Here is a 21,016-nt window from a genome sequence, read left to right as displayed (position 1 = left end):
GCACTCACACAAAATGTTAGAATACATTACATAAGAGTTTTTTAACATCTCATATACAGCAAAGTAATATATGACATAATTGCTTGAGTTACGAATTATTACTCTAAAACTGATAAATGAATTGATTTGTAGTAGTTAGAAAGTTTAAAAATATTTAGTGCATTAAAATTAAACTCTTGTTTTAAATATTTTAATGTTCAAATTTTCCATCTACACTTCATTGGCTGAGATAGTTGAATAACACTATAATAATAATAATACATTGACAACTAACTCAGTATACAATTTGTAATTCATGATATAAAAAAAGGCATTTTCATCATTTTATAAAAAAATATTTAAAATTTTATACAAGTAGATGAAATTATTGACAGTATAAATTGTCAATATATCACTTCTTATAACACTAAGTAAAAATAATATAACAGTTAACATTAAACTGCATTAAGGAAAAGAATTAAATGTAATAAAATCATAAGCCAAAGTGGTTCTTAAAAGCATTTGTCATAGACACTACACTAGAAACCTGAGAGACATATTGGTGTGAAAGTTGAAAATGTTTCGGCGCCATGGTCCTGCTGAGTACAAACACATGTTGCTGTCGGATTCTGAAACTGAGTCTGATGATAACCTTAGAAATGTTGCTGTTAGTGTTGCTGAGGATGGAAGAAGAGAAAGGGAAGAAGGGAACAAGACTCTTTCAACTCACCAACATGCTACAACATTCAAGTCCAAACAAACTCTTGATCCAGGTTAATTATACCAATCTATCTATTTTTTCTATACATTTTTTATTTTATTTTCAATTATATTTTTTCATATCATTAAAAAAGAAAAAAAAAACTTTGTCTTTAAACTTCTAGACAAACTTTTTTTTTTTAAATTAACAAATTTGTGTTGAGTAAAAAGTAAATGGGTAGAGAAAGACTCTCAGATCTTTTATATATATGGTTTATCTCTTCTATTTATCTAATTTATGACACTATTTGTTATACTAAAACTATTTTTATGGGTAATTGAAAAATTTAATCGATTCTACATCTAAATCAAGAAAAATAGCCATTAGATGAGTAATAATATATACTCAACACATAACCAATTGTTTTCAATAAATTTCAATCCATTTAAAAAAATTATCAAAAAAAGTGTGGAAGATAATGTACTAATATTCTTCATGTTAATAATATATGGACAATGATATGAATTCAAGGATGGGTGGTAATTTTTAGGGATAGGACTTTTTACTCGTAAGTAAAATAATAAATATGCTTTTAAAATAGTATTTTTCCTAAAATAATTTTATTTTCCTAATAAATACATTGTTTTTATTGGAACAGAAAAATAAATAATTTGTGGCTATATTAAAAGTAAAAAATAATGTTCTGAGAATTTAAATTAATATTTTTTTTAAAGACAGTTTACTCTACACTGTTTTGTTTCTTTTGAATGGTTGAATGTTAGATTTTTTTTTTTAATTTTTATATTTAAACTTGAAAATAATATTAATTACTGCCTTTTTTGAATATATATACACACATAAATAAACTTGTAATTATAAATTTTATCTTTGTTTATGTTGACAAATAATACTTAAATTATTTTGGTATAAATGTATATACTAATCAACTTTTAAATTGGACATGTGAACACGGATAATTATGTACATCCATCTTGATTCTATTTAAAATTTCTATACACCCTTAGCTTATTTGGTATTTCATACTTTGTTTTAAAATTTATATAATTATATTTTTTTGTCATTTGACATTCACATTGAAAAAATATTATTCTTTTAATATTGAATTTTTAATTTTTTTTTGAAAGAAAACTATTTAATAAATATTTTGATGATACCTACAAGAGTATGAATATTTAATAAATTATTATCCTATGTATATTAAAATAAAACACAATTTTCACTTCAGTAAAATATTAGACACAACAAGGGTTTTACTTCACGGAGATAAATATAGTCAATATTATCCCCATCCGTTATATTTGGTGTAATTAAATATATATAAGCAAATTTAAATTTTCTAAAAACTATTTAATGCTACTATTTCAAAAATATCATTATCTTAAACTTAATCATTATTTACAATAAATATAATTAAGGGTACTCTTTATTAAAAGTATTAAATGCACTTAACTATTTTTCTTAATAAACAGTATAATATTTGTTTTATCTCTTTCTTTTCATTATTTATTACATTGCATATATCATTTAATATATATCATATTATTTAAGAGATATAAATACAAAAATTAATTTTATCACATTTCAAGCACACTCTTTTCACTTATGAATAAACTGAATAATAATCAAATTTATTTAATATTTATTTTTTCATACAAGTTTCTAAATCACCTTTAGTTATACTTATTCCTGTATAGGGCTAGACTTAAACCTGAAAAATGTGAGAAGAAAAAAATCAATGACTTAAAATATTATGTCTTAAATTATTTAAAAAGACACAAAAATAGATAAATTAAAAAAAAAAGTAGACAAAGTTAAAAGAATAATTTAGGTTAGAATTAAAATTTGACCCACTTTAAACCCAAAACGTATTAATCCCAAATGCAAATTGGGTAATTATGAATTTTCTTACAAACGGTTGGATTAATGTGATTTTGAATTTTTTTTTAGCCAAACCACCCTAACCATAGCTTTAAGTATACAATATTGTTCAAGTTTTTTTTAGAAGTTTTTAAATTAAGTTTTATTTAATTCTTTAAATACAATCATTACTATTATATTTCAATATTTCCCTTAATAAAATTCACATTAATCTAATTTTTTTCTTAATAGTCATAAATAAATTAGATTGGAGAAAATATGGGGAAATATCTGGTATATTGCAGGCTACACGCCATTTAGCTGAAGAAGAACTTTTAGTATGTTATGTATTCATAATAAACTTGTATAGATAGAAAGATGTAATTATTATTTATTTAATTTTATGATAATTTTTTAAAAAATAATCACTAAAAAAATTATTAAATAAAAAAAATTAGAGATCAAAATAATTAGTTGATATTTAACTAAAACAGAAATAATTTTATAAACTAAAAAAATATGTTATTTAAAGTAGTTTTTATCATTAATAAAAGTTTATAAAATAGTTTTTAAATTGATATTTAACCATTAGTTTTATTACTTACTATTTCATATTCTAAATTAGTGTCTATTAGTTTTTCGTAAAAGAATTTAGAAACTAAAATATTAGTAGTTAAAACCTATCAATTTAGACACCATTTTATAAATTTTTATTAATAATAAAAATCACTTTAGATAGTAATAATTTTTTAGTCTTTAAATTTTTTTATCAGTAAAACTCTAAAATAATATCTAACTTAGTCAATAAAGTAACTAAATATTTTTAGTCTTTAAAAGTGTGTTAACATATTTAGTTTTTCTGTTTTAAGTTATTAGGTTTTGTTCGTTTGGCCCATTTTTTTTTTATCAATTTGGTCTTAATCTTTTTTTTATATATACACCATGTATTTTACTCTCTAATATACAAGTAAATAAGAATTTCTTTTGTATTTTATTTTCTCTGTTTTTCTCTCTTTCCACTTTATGCACTACATTAAACAAAGAATATTCATATTCATTAACGATAATAAAGTGGTTGTTATTTAATGATTTTTTTACTGCAAGAATTTACTATCATTTTAAAAAAATTGTTTATTACTTTAGATTTTTTATAATATGTATGAGAATGTATGAGAAATAGAAAAAATAAAATAGAAGAAATTAAAATGATTGCAGAGGCTTTGTTAGAGCTTGCGAAGGAATATCAAGAGAAGATGGAGAAGAAGAGTATTCCAAGGCATGGTTCAAAGGAGATGGTGGTTGTGAGCTGGAAGGGTTTGGCGAAAACCTTGAAGACATTGTACGGACAACCATTGCATTATCTAACACAGAAACTCTGCAAAGAATGGGATAAGTCGAGATTTGGAAGTGACAATGAAGAGAAGCCATTGAATGCTATGTTCAGTTGGCGTGAAGCTGAAGACACCGTTTGGAGAGTTGAAGCAGTTCATAGACTCTGCACTTCCCCTGTTCATCTTGCAGTGCTTTGGCTTGATGACCCAGAATACCTTCTTATTGCTAATGAAGTTATTCCCACCCCTTCTGTTCCTGCAGAGTAATTGCCCTTTTAAAAGAAGCTTTTTTCATTTGTATTCAGCATAATCAATGTTGGGATACCTTTTATTTCAAGTTGGAAATTCAAGGTTTCTTTGTTATCTCTTTTATATATTTTGCAAGTTTTCTTTAATTTCGTATCTCGATTAGATATATATTGACATATCGTAGTATATAAATGTTTAAATCTTATTTTATAAGTTGATTTTTTAACTTTAAATTAGGTTTAAAGTTTATTTTTTCACTACAAGAAAATCATGAAATAGAAACCAATTTTTAGAGACCAAAATAATTAGTTGCAATAGTAACTAAATTAGAGACTATTTTAGAAACTAAACTAAAAATTGGTTTCTAAATTAGTTTATATTATTTTCTATTATTGTTAAATAGTTTCTAAATTGATATCTAATTAGCCACCAAGGTTTTAGAGACCAAATCTAGAAACTAAATATTTGGTAGTTAAAACTTTAGTTGCTAATTAGATACCAATTTAAAAACTATTTAACAATAATAGAAACTAATTTAGAAACCAATTTTTTGTTTAGTTTCTAAAATGGTATCTAATTTAGTTACTATTGCAACTAATTATTTTGGTTTCTAAATATTGGTTTCTATTTCATGATTTTCTTGTAGTGTTTAATGTGATATTAGAGTCTTTTAAAATCAATTTTAATGAAAATTTGTTAGGCTTATTAAGTTACTCCTATCGTCCCATTCATAAATATATATTTTTTTACATATACGAGTTAACAGTCTCGATATATTGGGATATATTAAAAATTGTACATCAATAAAAGATAAAAAAATTTCATAAAAATGAATGTAGAAGTTAGTAGGACTGAATTAGAGTTATTTTTTTTTTCTTGTGATTCTTAATTTGCCTCTTTTGAATGTTATTTTGCTTTGAATGGTACTTTGCTTTGAGAGTTTCGATGTAGCACCTAATGGGCTTCCAAGGTGCGTGCTTGTTTTTCTATGTTTTGATAAATAATAGCAACACTCTATCACATTCTTAAATGTTTTTTAAATTTTGTTCGTAATTTTTCACCACTTCTCCTCTTACAAATACCCTAAAAACATTTTTCTACAATGGAATTTGGGCTACTTTTTACTTCAAAACTCATTCCTAATCAAGTTTATCTTCGTAACAATAGTGAATCCATATTCGAATACGTAAAAGGCCACTTTAAGAGTACCTTAAGATATTTACCTTACATTAAAAATAATATTGGTAATATAAAATTATTTTTTTAAAGATAAAATTTGAAATAGATAGAGAATGAAATGTCAATAAATAAGTTATATACCTCAATGTTTTGTTTCATAATTTTTTTTTTAATCTTGGAACATGGTAATATTCTAGAAATACACAAATGATGTTTTAATTATAACATCTATTTATTACTATATTGTTTAGATTTGTGAACTTGGGGTGATTTAAAATTTAATATAAGTTGAAGTGTGATCATATATTATATGTTCATAACTATGAAAGCTTGAAATATTATGATTTTGAAAGTAAGAAGGTGATATAGTTATATTGGTCTCTAATTTGTAGTTTGAAGTATCTTTTAAACACATAAAATATCTATCAAGTTATAACTTCAGATTTAAGTCAGAAGGATTGAGAGTAATTTTCTCCATTGAAGCAAGCAAGCTCAAACGAAAAGATGTTGCTCAAGCTTTGAGTTACCTGTTACATGTGGTCCAGTAATATGTGAGCTCATGCAACTAAGTGTTGATGCTCTAGCTATAATATTATTATTCAAGTGTTGATGAAGCAGTGTGCTTGATGTTTTTGGAACTTATTAGATTTTACAAGTAACATCACTTAAGTGTTGAGGTCATACTCAAGTGATAGGTGTTCAAGAATTGAGTGATCGTTTTATCAAGGGAGAGACATAATCAACTCTCTCTTCTTATAAATTGTTGTTTTGATGATTTATATAAGTATTTGTGTGTGTTTATATATGCATGTGAGACTAGTGATGATTATGAGAAGCATGAATATGTATAAAAAAAGTGTATGATATACTTGGTTTTATATATCGCATGTGGTTTATTTGATGGTTCTTTATGAGTATGTTACAAATATTTATGGGCATATTATGACATTTGCATACGTGTGATCTTTTTTAAGTGTGTTATAACCCTTTTAAGAGTGTGTTATGAGTTTTTTTTTTAGAGATCGGCAAGTGTGTTGTGAGTGGTATCTAGGTTGATATTGTGATCTTAATAGATCTTAGTATTAAGCACAAAACTCATTATAAAAAGATATATCACATCTTACTGATTATCTGATCACATAGATTAATATATAAAGTGAGGAGACATCGAAAGAAGTGTTTGCATCAAACTATTACAAAGTAGGTACAATGAACTACCATAACATAAAAAGCCAATGATAGATTTGCAATATACTTATGATGAATCAAGTGTTAGTCTCTGGGGAGAGATATTTAATACAAGTCTTTTAAAAGTCGTTCAGTATGATAAATTACCTTGAATAATTGAAATGTAATTGAAGATTTATGTATTCTTTAATATAAGTAATTCATGTTTAATTTGTTTTGATGAACTTCAATTAAAAAAAAGTGTGATGTGATTTATATATGTAGATTGCATTCTATATGTGATTTGTCTAAAATAATTAATTCACCAATGAGTGTTTAAATAAATTGTTATCATGTTCCTATATATGTGAAAAAATGATGGTACAAGTAACAACAACAAATATATATTAGTTGAAAAATCATTTTATTTTCTTAACATTTTGTTTTTATATATACATGTTTATGGAAAATTTAAGTTTCAATGAATTGCATATTATATATGCAAACATTAAGTAGATGTATGTTTAAAATTATATATTTTAGATCCGCCCACAAACACACATTTTATATTTATCTTATATTTTTTAAATTTGTTTCTCCTTCTTTTTATCACATTCTTAGCACAATTAATTTTTTTTTCTCTTTTTCTCTCTCAAAATACATAAATTTGAAACATTATGATTTCTTTCTAACACTTTTTCAAATGAAATTTTGCTTTCACAATCACTTATTCATAATTAAATTATTTATTTATATAACTAATTATTCATAATTATAACTTAAAATAAAATACCATTTAAATCAGAACATTAAATGAAAATTAAAGTGAATTAGTCATCTATTACTCTTTATTTGTCTTTAAAGCTATTTTTTCACGAAGAAAGAAATATAATATTTTTTTAAATTATAATATAAAAGTTCTACAATTTCTTATTTTTTTTATCGACACATACATAGTATGCATGCATGAATTATTTAAAACTTAAAATAATATAAGAATATATTATAAAATTATTAATAAGTGCGTTCTTAAAATTTTTAAAAAATAAATAAAAATTAACAATTTTTTTCTTTAAAATTAAAATAGTTTGAGAATTTTTGCATGTTTAGTTGCAGATAATTTAATTGTAATTTGATTTATGCATATTATGTTGAGAATAATGTATCAATTTAAAAATATGTATGAATTGTTGTAATAGTATACAATACACATGATAGTGGAGGTGTTAGCTAAGGAGCTACGTAATAGTAATTTCCTAACTTATTTTGATAGAGATATATAAACATATTTTTTTTTACTTAATTTTCTAATTGTAAGTATATTATACATTATTATATCTATCTATTAACATAAGAATAAAAGATAAGCATTACATTAATTACTTTTAAAATTATCTTTTCACACTTTATTAATAAAAAAGATATATACTCGTAATTACTTAATGGAAACAAACTTGGAAGAAAAATATACAATTTATAAAATGTCTTATACAAATGATCAATTTCTCTCTAAAATTTATCTTATATTAAGGGGAAAAAAAGTAAAAGATAGAATAAATGAATGCGTAATAAGTTAAGTAATTGAATGCAAGAATTTAAATGTTCATTTATGACACATTAAAGTCATTATCTTCTTCCAATATCGAGAAATAAATGTGCATTAAACTCCATTTTCTTTATAATGTTTCAGAAATTAGTATTCCTTCTATTTCACCTTATTTCTTCCATGGCCAATAATTACAATTTAAAATTTTCAATAATAATTTTGTTAATAACACTATTCTTCTATTGATGTAAAATATGTAGATTTTAGATTATGTATATTGTACTGTTGGATTGTGATTAATTAGATGTTCGATCATGTTGTTCAGATATTTAACTAAAAAAAAAACATTTAGTTTGATAAAATTTGATGAGAAAGTAATTTTATATTCTTTTAGTTATTTTCTATATTTATATTAAATTTACATGAAAATTTTTTTGATTTGTGAGATATTACTTGGTCATATATTGTTGTGGAAATTTTTAAATATATTTTTATCTCGGATGAGTGTGGAATTTGAATGTTAGTTGTCATGTGAATATGTTATTATATAATTCCTCAGAAAGAGAGGTGATGGGAAGATGCTATAAAAAGGAAAAGACCATCAATCAACAGGTAGTAGACTTTTATATATTACTATGATCCAGAGGGTGTTTTTATGGCACCCAACTTGCGAGAAATCTTAGAGCAATCGAGGATATTATAGTTATAGACAATTAGATGAAGAGGTAATATACAAATTTACATGTATCTAATTTAGTTTCTTATGATCCTCCATCAAATTTTATGATTGGTAGAGATACACGTAAATTAAAGATAAAAACATTTGAGTTAATTCTATAAAGTTGAGTTAAATTTAAACTCTACATTCTAAAATGGTATTAGAGTCAATTAAAGTTTATTATAATAAAAGTTTGTGAAGTTTATCAAGTCACTCGTTATCAGACCGCTATCGAACCATCAATAAATATATAATCTCACGTACAAGCTGATCGTTATCGGATCACCCATAGATATATACTCTCACACACAAGTTGACAAATTTCGACGTGTGAGATGTATATTGAAGATCCCAAATCGATTAGAGATATAAGTAGTTACAAACTTTATAAACCAGTTTTATAAGGTTGAGTTAGATTTAAAATTCAATTTCTAATACTTTATTTTGTGTTAAATGAAATTTTGTTCTCTTCCTTCATAAAGGTAATTTATTAATTTGTAATTGTGTTTAGATGTGCTTTACTATTGTTCTTCAATTTCTCAATCAACCTTTTCTACCTGGACTTATTTTACTTTTTTGCTACATATAAATACACAGCATTGTTTTGGATTAATTGATGGCTCTTAATCACATGCATTGAATGAAATAAAAAAAAGTTTCAATTTTCTTACAAGAATCATTTATGTAAAGGTAGAATCAACATAAGAAAAGGTGCAACCTTTTCTTTCTCAATAGTATAAGAATTTCATAACAACTGATTATTAATTTTTTTATAAATACTAGGCAACTTTTTATACCATAACTTCAATTAATTTATCGAAAGAAAAAATTGCAATAAAGGACATGAGGAATCAAGAAAAAACTCATGGGCATATATTAAAAAACACTTTCTATTTTTTTTTCAGTTCTGTAAATTGAAATTTATAATATAGATCAAAGTTTATTTTCTTTGTACATTCATGCTAATTGTAGAACTACACTTGCAGAAACAATGAGATGAATCACAATTTTTATTAGTAAAAACTAAAATATGATAACAAATTATATAAATAACCTTTTTTTAATGGACCAAAATGTAATTTTCTTGTAAGTTTAGATTTTGTGTTGAAATAAGTTTTTATTTATTTAAATATCATAAATAGAAGACCCAATGTTAAATTATTGAACAAAAAAAAAAAAGACTTAACTTACCTCATTAGTTATCAAATTTCATGCTTTAAGAACCTTTTCATTTTAGCCTATTCATTCAAAAGATATGTTAATTAGTAAATAACTTTATAAATATATTTAATTTCACTTACCCTTTCAAATATTTACTTACAATCATCATTATTATTAGTCAGTAAACCAATGAAAAAAAAACTATAAACATATTTTAAAGGATCTAAGATTTATAAGGCATTAGATTAAATATTTGTATTTTTAAATCATCACGATAATGAATATTTTAATATATTTAAAAAAAAATCATGATCACGCTATATTTTTGTGATTTTATGATTTTCTGAATAAAAAATAGTAGGATATGATTCATAATAAAATAACTTAAATAATACAAAAAAACAAATTAAAGAATAATATGTTACATGAATTCACTTTTTGGTTAGTTTTTTCCTCTTCATTCTTTCTCATAGAGATGGTTTAACTTGGCTTCTAACACCAAAGTTGAAACAACATTTAATTATAAATAAAAAAAATCATTAGTAATAAAAAATAAATAAATAGAAACCACTTCAGGAGTGGTCCAACACTTATAAATAAAGAGCTAGCGCCTTACCAACCTCCAATCAAGGAACATTTTCCAACTTAAATAAGAAACAACTAAACCAAACTCAAGAAAGCATTAAACAATCTCATATAATCCACTGGGTTCAAAACCCAATTGAAGTGCGTAAATTTAATTATAAATAATAATCTCTTAAGTGCAAAACTCTACTCTAGTTGTTTTAGTACCAAACACTTTATTATATATCTTCATCTATTATGTTATCAAATTCATTTTCCAAAAAATCTAATAAGTTATCCAAATCACTATAAATATTAAATTTCCCTTATTCATTGTTATATACCTTTTTCGAAGAACTGCCTTGTCAGTGAAAAATCTATCATTTCGATAAAATCTAACACATTAAATACTCATATGCTTTCTTTTGGTTCCTCCAAGTACATTTTTTACACTCCTTATTTGGATATATATAAAAATCTTATATTTTCAAATGCAAAATCTAGAAAAAATTTCCATCCATCCCAATACCAAGTAGATCATATCTAGGTGCCATTATGAAACTCTTATCCATGATTATGTTCTTGTGGAAATAAAAAAATATACCAAAAATGAACAAAACAAAAAATTATTTATTAATAACGTAATTTATCACATTTAGCAAAAACTAGTATGTACTGATAAAAAAAAAAGCTATAGTATATAAATATAGTAGAAGATAAAAAAATTACATAATAAATAACCTATGAACCATAATAATTATTTTAATCTCTAATGTATTAATTAACTACCTTATCACACCTTTTCGTTTTGTCTTTTTTTTTCAAATTAATTATATAAGCACACAGATTTTTATTTTTTTTTAAACTTTTATAATTTTAAGATAAGGAAATATAGGGGATATTTGTGTTCTTAGGACTTACATAAATCTCATAATGTCTTTTTATTTGTTTACTTATTTATGTTTTGTAGAACATGCGTGGATATCACAAGAATTGCTTATCACAAAATCCTAAGTAGAAGAAAAAAGTGTGAAATAAATGAATTGCATAAAGAACATAGAGCATCAAACAAATCATATATCATATATGTATAAGGTGTTAGGGTTAGTGTTTAAATTCAAACTTAATATTAATCTCTAAAAACAATATATATTGTATGTATACATATGGGATATTTAAAATGTATTTTATATTTTTATTGCAATTATATATGTTTAATCAAATAATTAACTAACCTTTTAACTTTTTTTTTTGTGTAATCAAGTTTTTTTTATAAGAATAAATGATACTATAGGTGCAAAAGGGAAAAAACCCTATAAAGTGATATATAGATAACTTTGTCTCTTTTTTATAAAATTTTACATTTATGTAATCACTACAAGAAAATCATTAAATAAAAATAAATTTTAGAGACAAAAAATAATTAATCTATATATATTAACTAAATTAAATAATATTTTAGAGATTAAAAATAAATTATTGATATCTAAAATAGTTTATATTATTAATAAAATTTATAAAATAATGTCTGGATTGTTATCTAATTAGCTACATATTAGATATCAATTTAGAATTATTTTATAGTTTTTTTATTAATAATAAAAACTACTTTAGATACCAATAATTATTCAAGGTTATGTACACATTCCTAATGCATGGGTAGTAAGTTGAGAGAACTACTATTGATTTTGATATTCTTGTTGAAGTTGTCATTGACCAAGTGGAGGCTGAATATCTTCTTGGTCAAAAGTTTAAAAAATACGTTGAAAATACAGGAATTTGTTCAAGATTTCAAGATGATATTTTTGTTGATATGTCATCTTTGGAGGATATCCATGAATCATATGATTTGCTACAATAAAAATGAATCATTGTCTCTTGAAAATTATGGTGTTTTAGAAGGATTCTCTCATCTCAAATATATTACTAACGCAACAAGTCCTAAATTAGTTGTTGTTAAATGAGTTATACTTCTAAATTTGTTTCTCAAGACTTAGTCTTGCAAAAAAAATTTAAATCTCTTTCAAGTGATGAACAATGGGAGGACGTGTGGGTTGGTAACTCGAATCTAAAAACCCTATTCCCAAGGTTGTTCTCTCTTTCGCTGAACCAAGGTCAGAAGGTGGAGGAGGTTGGAGTGTGGGTAGGTTTGACGTGGCGATGGACTTTAAGTTGGAGAAGAGTAAGGTTCAAGTGGGAAACACTACTAGAATCTGAATTTCGTAATTATATTGTCAATGCTTGTGTTATAAAGGATGTGAACGATGTTCAGGTGTGGAGTAGCGGAGAGTCCGGGTGCTACACAGTAAGGTCGGCATATGAGTGCTTAGTGGATTCGGAAAGGGGTCCCCAAGTAGAGGTGTTTAAGCATCTGTGGAAGGTTAAGACGTTCCCCAACGTGTTGCTCACTGCTTGGAGGGTGCTTAGGGGCAGAATTCCGACAAGATTGGCGTTGAGCAGGAGAGGGGTCCAGTTAAATTCTGCTGTATGTGTGCTGTGCGGTACCGTGGATGAATCTTATCAACACCTTTTTATAGAACGTAAACATGCTTGGCATGTTTGGACCTTGTGTTTCAAGTGGATTGGAATTGTTTTTGTTCAACACAATGACATTATGGCCCACTTCGAGAACTTCCATCTGTTCCAAGCGAACCATAAGCAAAATCTAGTATGGAAAGGGGTGTGGGCAGCCATAGTGTGGTGTTTGTGGGAGCATAGAAATGTTGTCCTGTTTAACCAAGGTGTGGTGGATGTGGAAGAAGTGTTATATAAGGCTCAACTTAAGTAGTGGTTATGGTTGAAGCACAAAAGACATAAGTTTTCGTACTCCCTAACAGACTGGGTGTTAAATACAAACGAAGATAAATCTAATTGAATTTTGTTGAATTCAATCGTTTTTTTTTTGTCTTTGTGGAATCTATACACACTATAAAATGTTCTTTTATTTGTCTTCTTATCTTTTATTTTTTTATTTAAACTCTCAAATAGTAGTTGTTTAAGCTACTCTTGAAAATATTTTTATTTTTTATATTTCTTCCCATAAATTTGATTTAGTCTCTCTCAAAATGTTTTTGTTTTTTAATGCTATGTTTCATGTCAGGATGACAAAATATTAATTAGTAAAGGACTTCCAAACAAAAACCTATTCATCTACTTGAATTACACACAAAGAAAACTTAAGAAAAAGAGACAAGGAACCACAAAAACAACTCTTAATTCACTCATGAATAATTAAGGGAGAATAATGTTTCAATTTTTTTAATTATCTAACCTTTGTTCAATTTAGACACATATAAAAAATTACATCAAAATATTATTTTATTTGTTCTTATATATATATTTTATCCAACCAAATAAAAAAAAAAGGAAAGAAACATCAAATTTGTAATTTTCTCTTTCCATATTTTTTTTTCTCAATTTGAACAACATAAATAACACAGTCACATTACACATTTCTAATGCGTTGTTATGCTTTTCCAACGTCTTCTTTTTTTCTTAAAATTAGACAGTTTTTTTACCTTTTTTGTATAAAATATTTTCCTTTTTTATGTTACTTAATGTGAAGGTGAGATCGTAATTAATATTTATTTTTTTCATTTTGTTTTGTGGAAACATATGTTACAAGAAATGGAAGAGAAGCGTGAATGTTCTGAACTGTTTCACATAAGGACAAAATCACTTCTTAATTAAATAAGGGTGCAGAGTGAGAGAGCGAGTAACAGCATTTGCTTTGCATTTTTCTCCTCTTCTTCTTCTTCTTCATTCGCTCTGTAAGCTTTTTTCTCTCTCAACTCAACAATGGAGGGTAACACCAGAACCACCCGCACTTCTTCTTCTTCTTCTTCCTCAGGGAAGCTATCCTTGGAGCAAATCGAAGCAATGACCAACGCCACCATCAGCAAAATCCAAAGCTCGAACTCGCAGCGTCTTCACACCGGCACCGCCGTCACCTACCGCGACTGCACTTCGACGGGCTACGGCTGGCTTCTTCCAGGTTGGGTGGCGGAGGAACGACGAGTTCAGAGTGGAAGAATTTATAGGGTAAACCTTTTCTTTTTTTACTTTATTTGCTTTTTGTGATATCATTTATTATTTTTCTGTTGTTTATTTGTATTTTTAACACAGCTGAGATGAAATGAAAATTTTATTATTTTATTTGTGAATGCAGTACTACTATGATCCAAATGGATCGTTCTATGAAAGCCAGCAGAAGGTTTTGGAGTTTTTGGAGCGATTCTGGGGAATAGTTGTTCTTGACACTTAGATCTCAGAGGTTTCTTTTACGGTTTTTTGCATGCACGTAGATCGAGCTTTAGTCTTTATGATCTTGGATTGACGAAATTCTTCTTCTTCTTTTTTCAGATCTTTGCGTTGCACTATGCAAGTCAGATTCTGCTGGAGACTCTTTAGAGTTTTAATTACTTAATAATGTCTTCGTTTGTTGTTGCTTTTGTTCTTGAATCTTAATTAATGGTCATTTTCTCAATTCCTTTTGTTGTTGCTTTTGTTCTTGAATCTTAATTAATGGTCATTTTCTCAATTCCTTTGGATTTTAATTTTCTCTCTCAGTTTATAAGTATCTTTTCCTTGCATGTATCTTCTCTTCTTAAGGATTTACCAATTTATCTTACGTACTTACAAATCCATCACACTAATTTAGGTCGATGATAATCTTCTTATAAACTTATAAACTCATCACATTGATTTAGTCTTGGTGATAATTTATATTCTCTTCTGAGGTACTTACAAATCCATCATATTGAAGATAATTTACATTCTTTTTTGACGTATTAACAAATTTACGAACCTATTACAACATTATCTTTTGACATATTTACTAATTCACACACTGATTTAGAACTAATGATAGTTTATATTTTTTTTTTCTAACATACTTACAAACTTATGAACTTATGATCCCATCACACTGATTTAGATTGAAGAGATCTGACCTACTTCCAAATCCATCACACTAATTTAAACTTATAATAATTTACATTTACTATTACATCTATATTTTTATATAAACAAAGCTTTAACTATATTGGTTTACGAACCTTTCTTTTAATTGCATTTAATTCAGCTACACTTCTTTTAATGGACATTTTGAATCAAGCTTTTCATTTAATTGTATTTGTCATTTTAAGATATAATAAGATCATTATAATGATAATGGTTTAAGAATTATTTTGTTAAAACTAAAATAACATAATAATTCACTACTAAAATTAAAAAGCAAAAAGAATAAAAGAATTAATGATAATGTAGAAAAAAAATATAATTCCTCTATTTTTCTAAACTTAAAGAAAAAAGTAATGATATCCTTTTTATTAAAAAGTAAGAAAATACAATTACGTTATAAAAGAAAAATGGGTTATTTTAGACCGTGTATTTTATTAAAAAAATATTGTAACTTTTTTATAATAAGAAGAGTAAGCATTAGAGTAAAGTTTAACTAATGTGGGACTTTTCTAGTTATATTCTTTCACTTCAAGATTTAAATTAAATTAAAAGTTTGTCATGTTTTATTCTTTATTTTTATATTGTTTATTTTTCTAATAGGACATATTAGAATCAATCCAATATAAATTTGTTGTTAGTATTGACTAAGTTTTTATCAATATGAATCTTTTGTATATACTTATTTGTTTTGTCTTGAAAGACAAATTTCTCTGTAATATGCAAAACATATTGTCATAAAATATAATAATAATTATCTCAGGCTTGTATTCAAGTTCTTTCTTCCATTAATCTTTAAATGTAATTACACATTTGGATAATTATTTTGTTGATTATATCAAGCTCCATAACTAAGTGTGTCTTTAATTCTTGAATTATTTTCATCAAATTTATTGTAGCATGTACAATTATTTAAACTCGGTATGTTCAATCAAGACTAATAATGAATGAATTATTGTAGCATGTACAATTATTTAAACTCAATATGTTCAATTGCAATACACATAACCAAATTACTCTAATTATGGTCAATCTAACAACTTGTGAGAATATCTCATTGAAATTAATGTCTCTTTTCCAAGTGTATATTTGATAATTTTCCTTGATCTTATAGACTCATTTATAACCAATTGTTTTTCAACCTTTTGAAAGTTTTACAAATTTTCATGTCTTGTTTATATGAAGAACCTTCGTTTCTTTTTGCTTGTACAAGAAAACATTTGAACCACTCACATCTTCTTGAAACTTTAAAGGGTTTTCTTCTTTATTCAAAATACAATATATATATATATCATATAATGGCTTGTGATAACATATTGCAAGTTTTAAAATGGATTAAATTTATCTTTTGTTAATCGTCAAATATGTTGTTACTAATTTCATTTGGCATTTTGTTCCTTGTGGTCATGTTTTGACTAAAAAGAGTATCATTTGAAGGCTTCTTCTTCTCTCTTTTTGCACTATGACAATTTTCTTTGTAATGTAATTTTTTTTGCTCATATTGTAGCTCATTTTCTGCAAGTACATTCATGCTAAAAACCTTGTGGGAAGTGTGTCTACAAGTGATATCTCTTCACATTGTCAACATAGTTCAATAATATACACTTACTAGATTTTAGTTCTAACTTAGTTCTTTATTGATAGTCGAAAATCATATATATATATGAGAACCAAACATGTAATAAATCAATTCATTTATCTTTATATATTTTCAACGTTGTCTTTAAATTAATCCTTATTATGGTAATCAATTTATCATATAATAAATTATTTTAATTGTTTATACTCATAAATACTTATCACTCGTTGTTCTCAACATAATCCTTATTTCTATCTAGGAGAGTTTTCTTCATCTACTCTATGATATCTTTCTATTGAAGTGTGTTGAACAAAAATTATCTTATAATACATTTTTTTTTCTTTCAAAATGTTAAAAATTCGTTATCTCTATATTCTCCTCCATTATTTATTCCAAAGCAGTTAATTATTTTCCCACTCAAGCCTACATATGCTTTTAATTTTAAACTTTTATTGTTTATACAAGTTATCTTACTAAAAAGTGCTAATATTATTATTCTTATATGTGTTCGGTAATTGGAAATAGTGATCAATTATATATACACATGTAAAAAAAAAATTTGATAGATAATTATATATAAATTTAAAAACTATTTATTAATAATAGAAATTAATTTAGAAATTAATTTAAAAATCAATAATTTTTTTAGTCTCTAAAATGGTTTCTAATTTAGTCATTATAACAACTAATTATTTTTTGTCTCTAAAATCAGTTTCTATTTATTTCTAATAAACCCTTATACACTAAATTAAAAACACAAGATTTAGTAACAAATTATATATACAATGTTTACCCAATGAAAGTTAAATTTTAATTAAACATATTATTAGGTAAGTCTGGGTATATACATAGACTAAATGTTTGAACTTGAATAAAATTATATTTAGAAATAGAGACATTGAAAGAAGAAGAGATAAAGAATAAAGAAAAGTAGAAGAAAGGAAAAAAAAAGTTTGAAGTGGTAACTGAAAATTGAACCGACATGAGTTAAAGGTGCGTTTGAAACGCATTAAAAGTCTCTGTTTTGTTCTTTTGATTATTTTTCCATCATTTATAAATACATGCCTAAGTTGGGGAGAAAAATTTGAGAAAGTTTGCAACGGAAGTTAACAGTAACTAAACACAGAACAAAGTTATTAAAAGAAACTCAAGACTTGCAGTTACACTTCACACTAAAAATAAATAAATAATAATAACATCTAAATATAAATAAATAATAATATCTTGACAGTAGTTCACTTATCTAATAAATAAATAATAAAGATATCTAAAAATAAATAAATAATAATTAACATCAGTTTTATTCATTTATCACTTAAAAAAAAGTTTACTACTATAATATAAACAAACGTTATTAAAAAAAATCATAAATTCTCACACTGTGTTTTCCATTATTCTTTTATGAACATGGATAAATTTCTTAAAAAATAAATTTTAAATTTAATTTAATTTAATTTTATAAAATTGACTGTTATACTTGTACTTTTATATATATATATTAATAAAATTTTTGTTTTTATCGATGTGAGATATTTCACTTATTATTTTTATATTAAGATTTTAAATTTATGTGAGATTAAATATTTATAAAAATTCACATAATTTTTAATAACAAATGAGACAATAAATTAAAAACTCTTATCAAAATACACTAACTCTAATTGATTAAAAAAAAGTTGAATAATATAACCGAAAAGTATGAAATGTCTTGTGACTGGAATAAAAGTTAAAAGTTAGAAGAAATTTAAATATTTTGTATTTGTTAAAACGTTTTACTTTAATATATTTTTAAAAAATAAAAAGTATCATAGATAACGTTAGATGATAATGAGTTTAATTTCTTTTTATTACTGAGAACATTTTAAATTATTAATAATTTGCGTTATAACTTCAACATTTAAAAATAAATTAATCAAGTCAGGTGGAGATAAGGAGAGTCTTGGTAATTGTAAGTTAATGTTAAAGCAAAAAAATATTAAATGATGAACTATTGAAAAAATAAATAAAGAGTTTATTTCTTAAAGAATTTATATAGAAATAAAATAAATGAATGCAAAAGAAAGAAAGAAAATAAAAACATTAGCATCTTATTGTTTGAGAAAAATAAGAAAAACTGAGTTAAACTTAATTTTTTAAATATAAAATATTTGTTATACTCTTCATTTATATATTTTCGTTCTCTCCTTCAATTATTTAATTAAGTAAAGAAAATTACTTCACTTCTCTTGGATTTTTATATTTATATTCATTTCTCTCAACTCTATCATTTTTATTTCTTTTCTTCTTATATCTTTCATCTCTACTTCAAGTGTAATTCAAATAAGAAAATAATAATTATACACTCTTTCACATATTCTAAAAACGTTGTTTGTTATTTAATAAAATTTGCAAGTTTAATATTAATATATATATATAATAACTATTTTACAAGAAGTTATATATTTTATCTATACATATTAATAAATTGTTTTTTAAACGATTTTTAGCAAAATGTATGAAACATGATGTCTTGATTTGGTGATGATTACATCTTATATTGATTATGTTTTTTTTCATTATCATAATATGATTAAAATGTAAAATATGAATAATTTTTAAAAGTAATATAAAGTATTTTTATATTTAAAAATTATTTTTTTATCATTCTGAACATAATAATTGATGATTATCTCAAATTAAACGAAATTTGAATTTTATCCCGTTTCAAAAATAATCAATTATATCAATTAAATATAAATGCATATTTTTTAAAGATAATTAATTATAAATAATAAATAGTTGATTATGAATGATGAATAATTTATGTCGCTTAAATATAAATTTTTCTTTCTATAGATAATTAATAATGAATAATAAATAATTAATTATATCATATTTTTGGAAAAACTCATCCTTTCAAATATAATTAATTAAGTTAAAATATAATTAATTAAAACTGTTTTGAAGTGTTATTTATATTAATGAACGAACAAATTGATTGATTATTTTCAATAATAATCTATTATTATATCAGTTGATTCAAAACTTCTTTTTGAAATGAAAGTTTTATCTCTTTTAAAAATACAATTTTCATATTTTTGAAATAAGAAAGTTTTGTTGTGATTTATAAATTTTATTGAATAGTACTTCTAAATAATTTATTTGTTTTGAAAGAACGATTCTTCAATGATGAGATTATGACTCAAATATTGGTTTATTAATAATTACAGTCACGTTACTTGAAGGCCTTTTATTTTTGCACCCCCACATTACAAATGAAAAAGACTAAAATATCCTTCCTCGTTGTATCATATATGTTTAAAAAAATTGTTTTGGAAATTTTATTATGAAAAGTTTATTTAAGAATGCATTTTATATATATTTGGAAATTTTTTTTTTTGCAAAAAGTATCTCATATTCTGAAAAGTTTGTTTCAAAATACATTTTATATATTTTAGAAAGTTTATTCTAAAAATCATGTTATGAAAATTTTGTTCCAAAAATCATATTCCAAAAGTTTTGGAAATTTTCTAAAAATAATAATCTGAGAATCACATTTATAAAATATAAAATAGTCATTTTAAAAATTATATGGTGCATTTAAAAATTATGAGTATAGAAGAAGAAAAAACATTAGTTGAATATTTAAAGGGTGTTTATTCCTGCACCATCAAAGTTTTTCTGCATCCCATCAAATAAGTAAAATGACTAAAATATCTCATTTAATTCGATCTCTTTCCAACAAGTTTTTTTCATAATTCGTTCTTGAAAATTTATTTTAAAAAAAACATATTTTGGAACATATTATACATGTTTAGGAAATCTTATCCAGAAATTATTTTCGAAAAGTGCTTTCAAGAAATTTCAGAAAATGTTTTTCGAAATACACTTATAAATTCTGAAAAGAAGTATCCAGAAAAATTCCAAAAAAGCTAATCCAAAAGTCATTTTAAAAAAAAAAATATTTTTGAATATTGATGGGTGCAGGAAAAACTTTGATGGGTACAGAAAGAAATACCTCTTTAAA

General features: G+C 24.5%; 1 protein-coding gene across 1 annotated transcript; it reads left to right on the top strand.

Moving 5' to 3' along the window:
• Window positions 1-556: 556 nt before the first annotated feature.
• On the top strand, window positions 557-4,155 carry LOC137823454 (protein RDM1). The gene is made up of 2 exons (XM_068628595.2): window positions 557-752; window positions 3,773-4,155. Exons 1-2 carry the CDS (start codon window positions 557-559, stop codon window positions 4,153-4,155), a joined length of 579 nt encoding a protein of 192 aa, XP_068484696.2.
• Window positions 4,156-21,016: the final 16,861 nt, after the last annotated feature.

The sequence above is a fragment of the Phaseolus vulgaris genome, chromosome 8 (assembly GCF_051622355.1).
Source record: "Phaseolus vulgaris cultivar YP4 chromosome 8, ASM5162235v1, whole genome shotgun sequence".
NCBI classification, from domain to species: Eukaryota; Viridiplantae; Streptophyta; class Magnoliopsida; order Fabales; family Fabaceae; genus Phaseolus; species Phaseolus vulgaris.
Note: the sequence above shows the minus strand (reverse complement) of the source record. Positions and strands in the feature narration are given on the sequence as shown.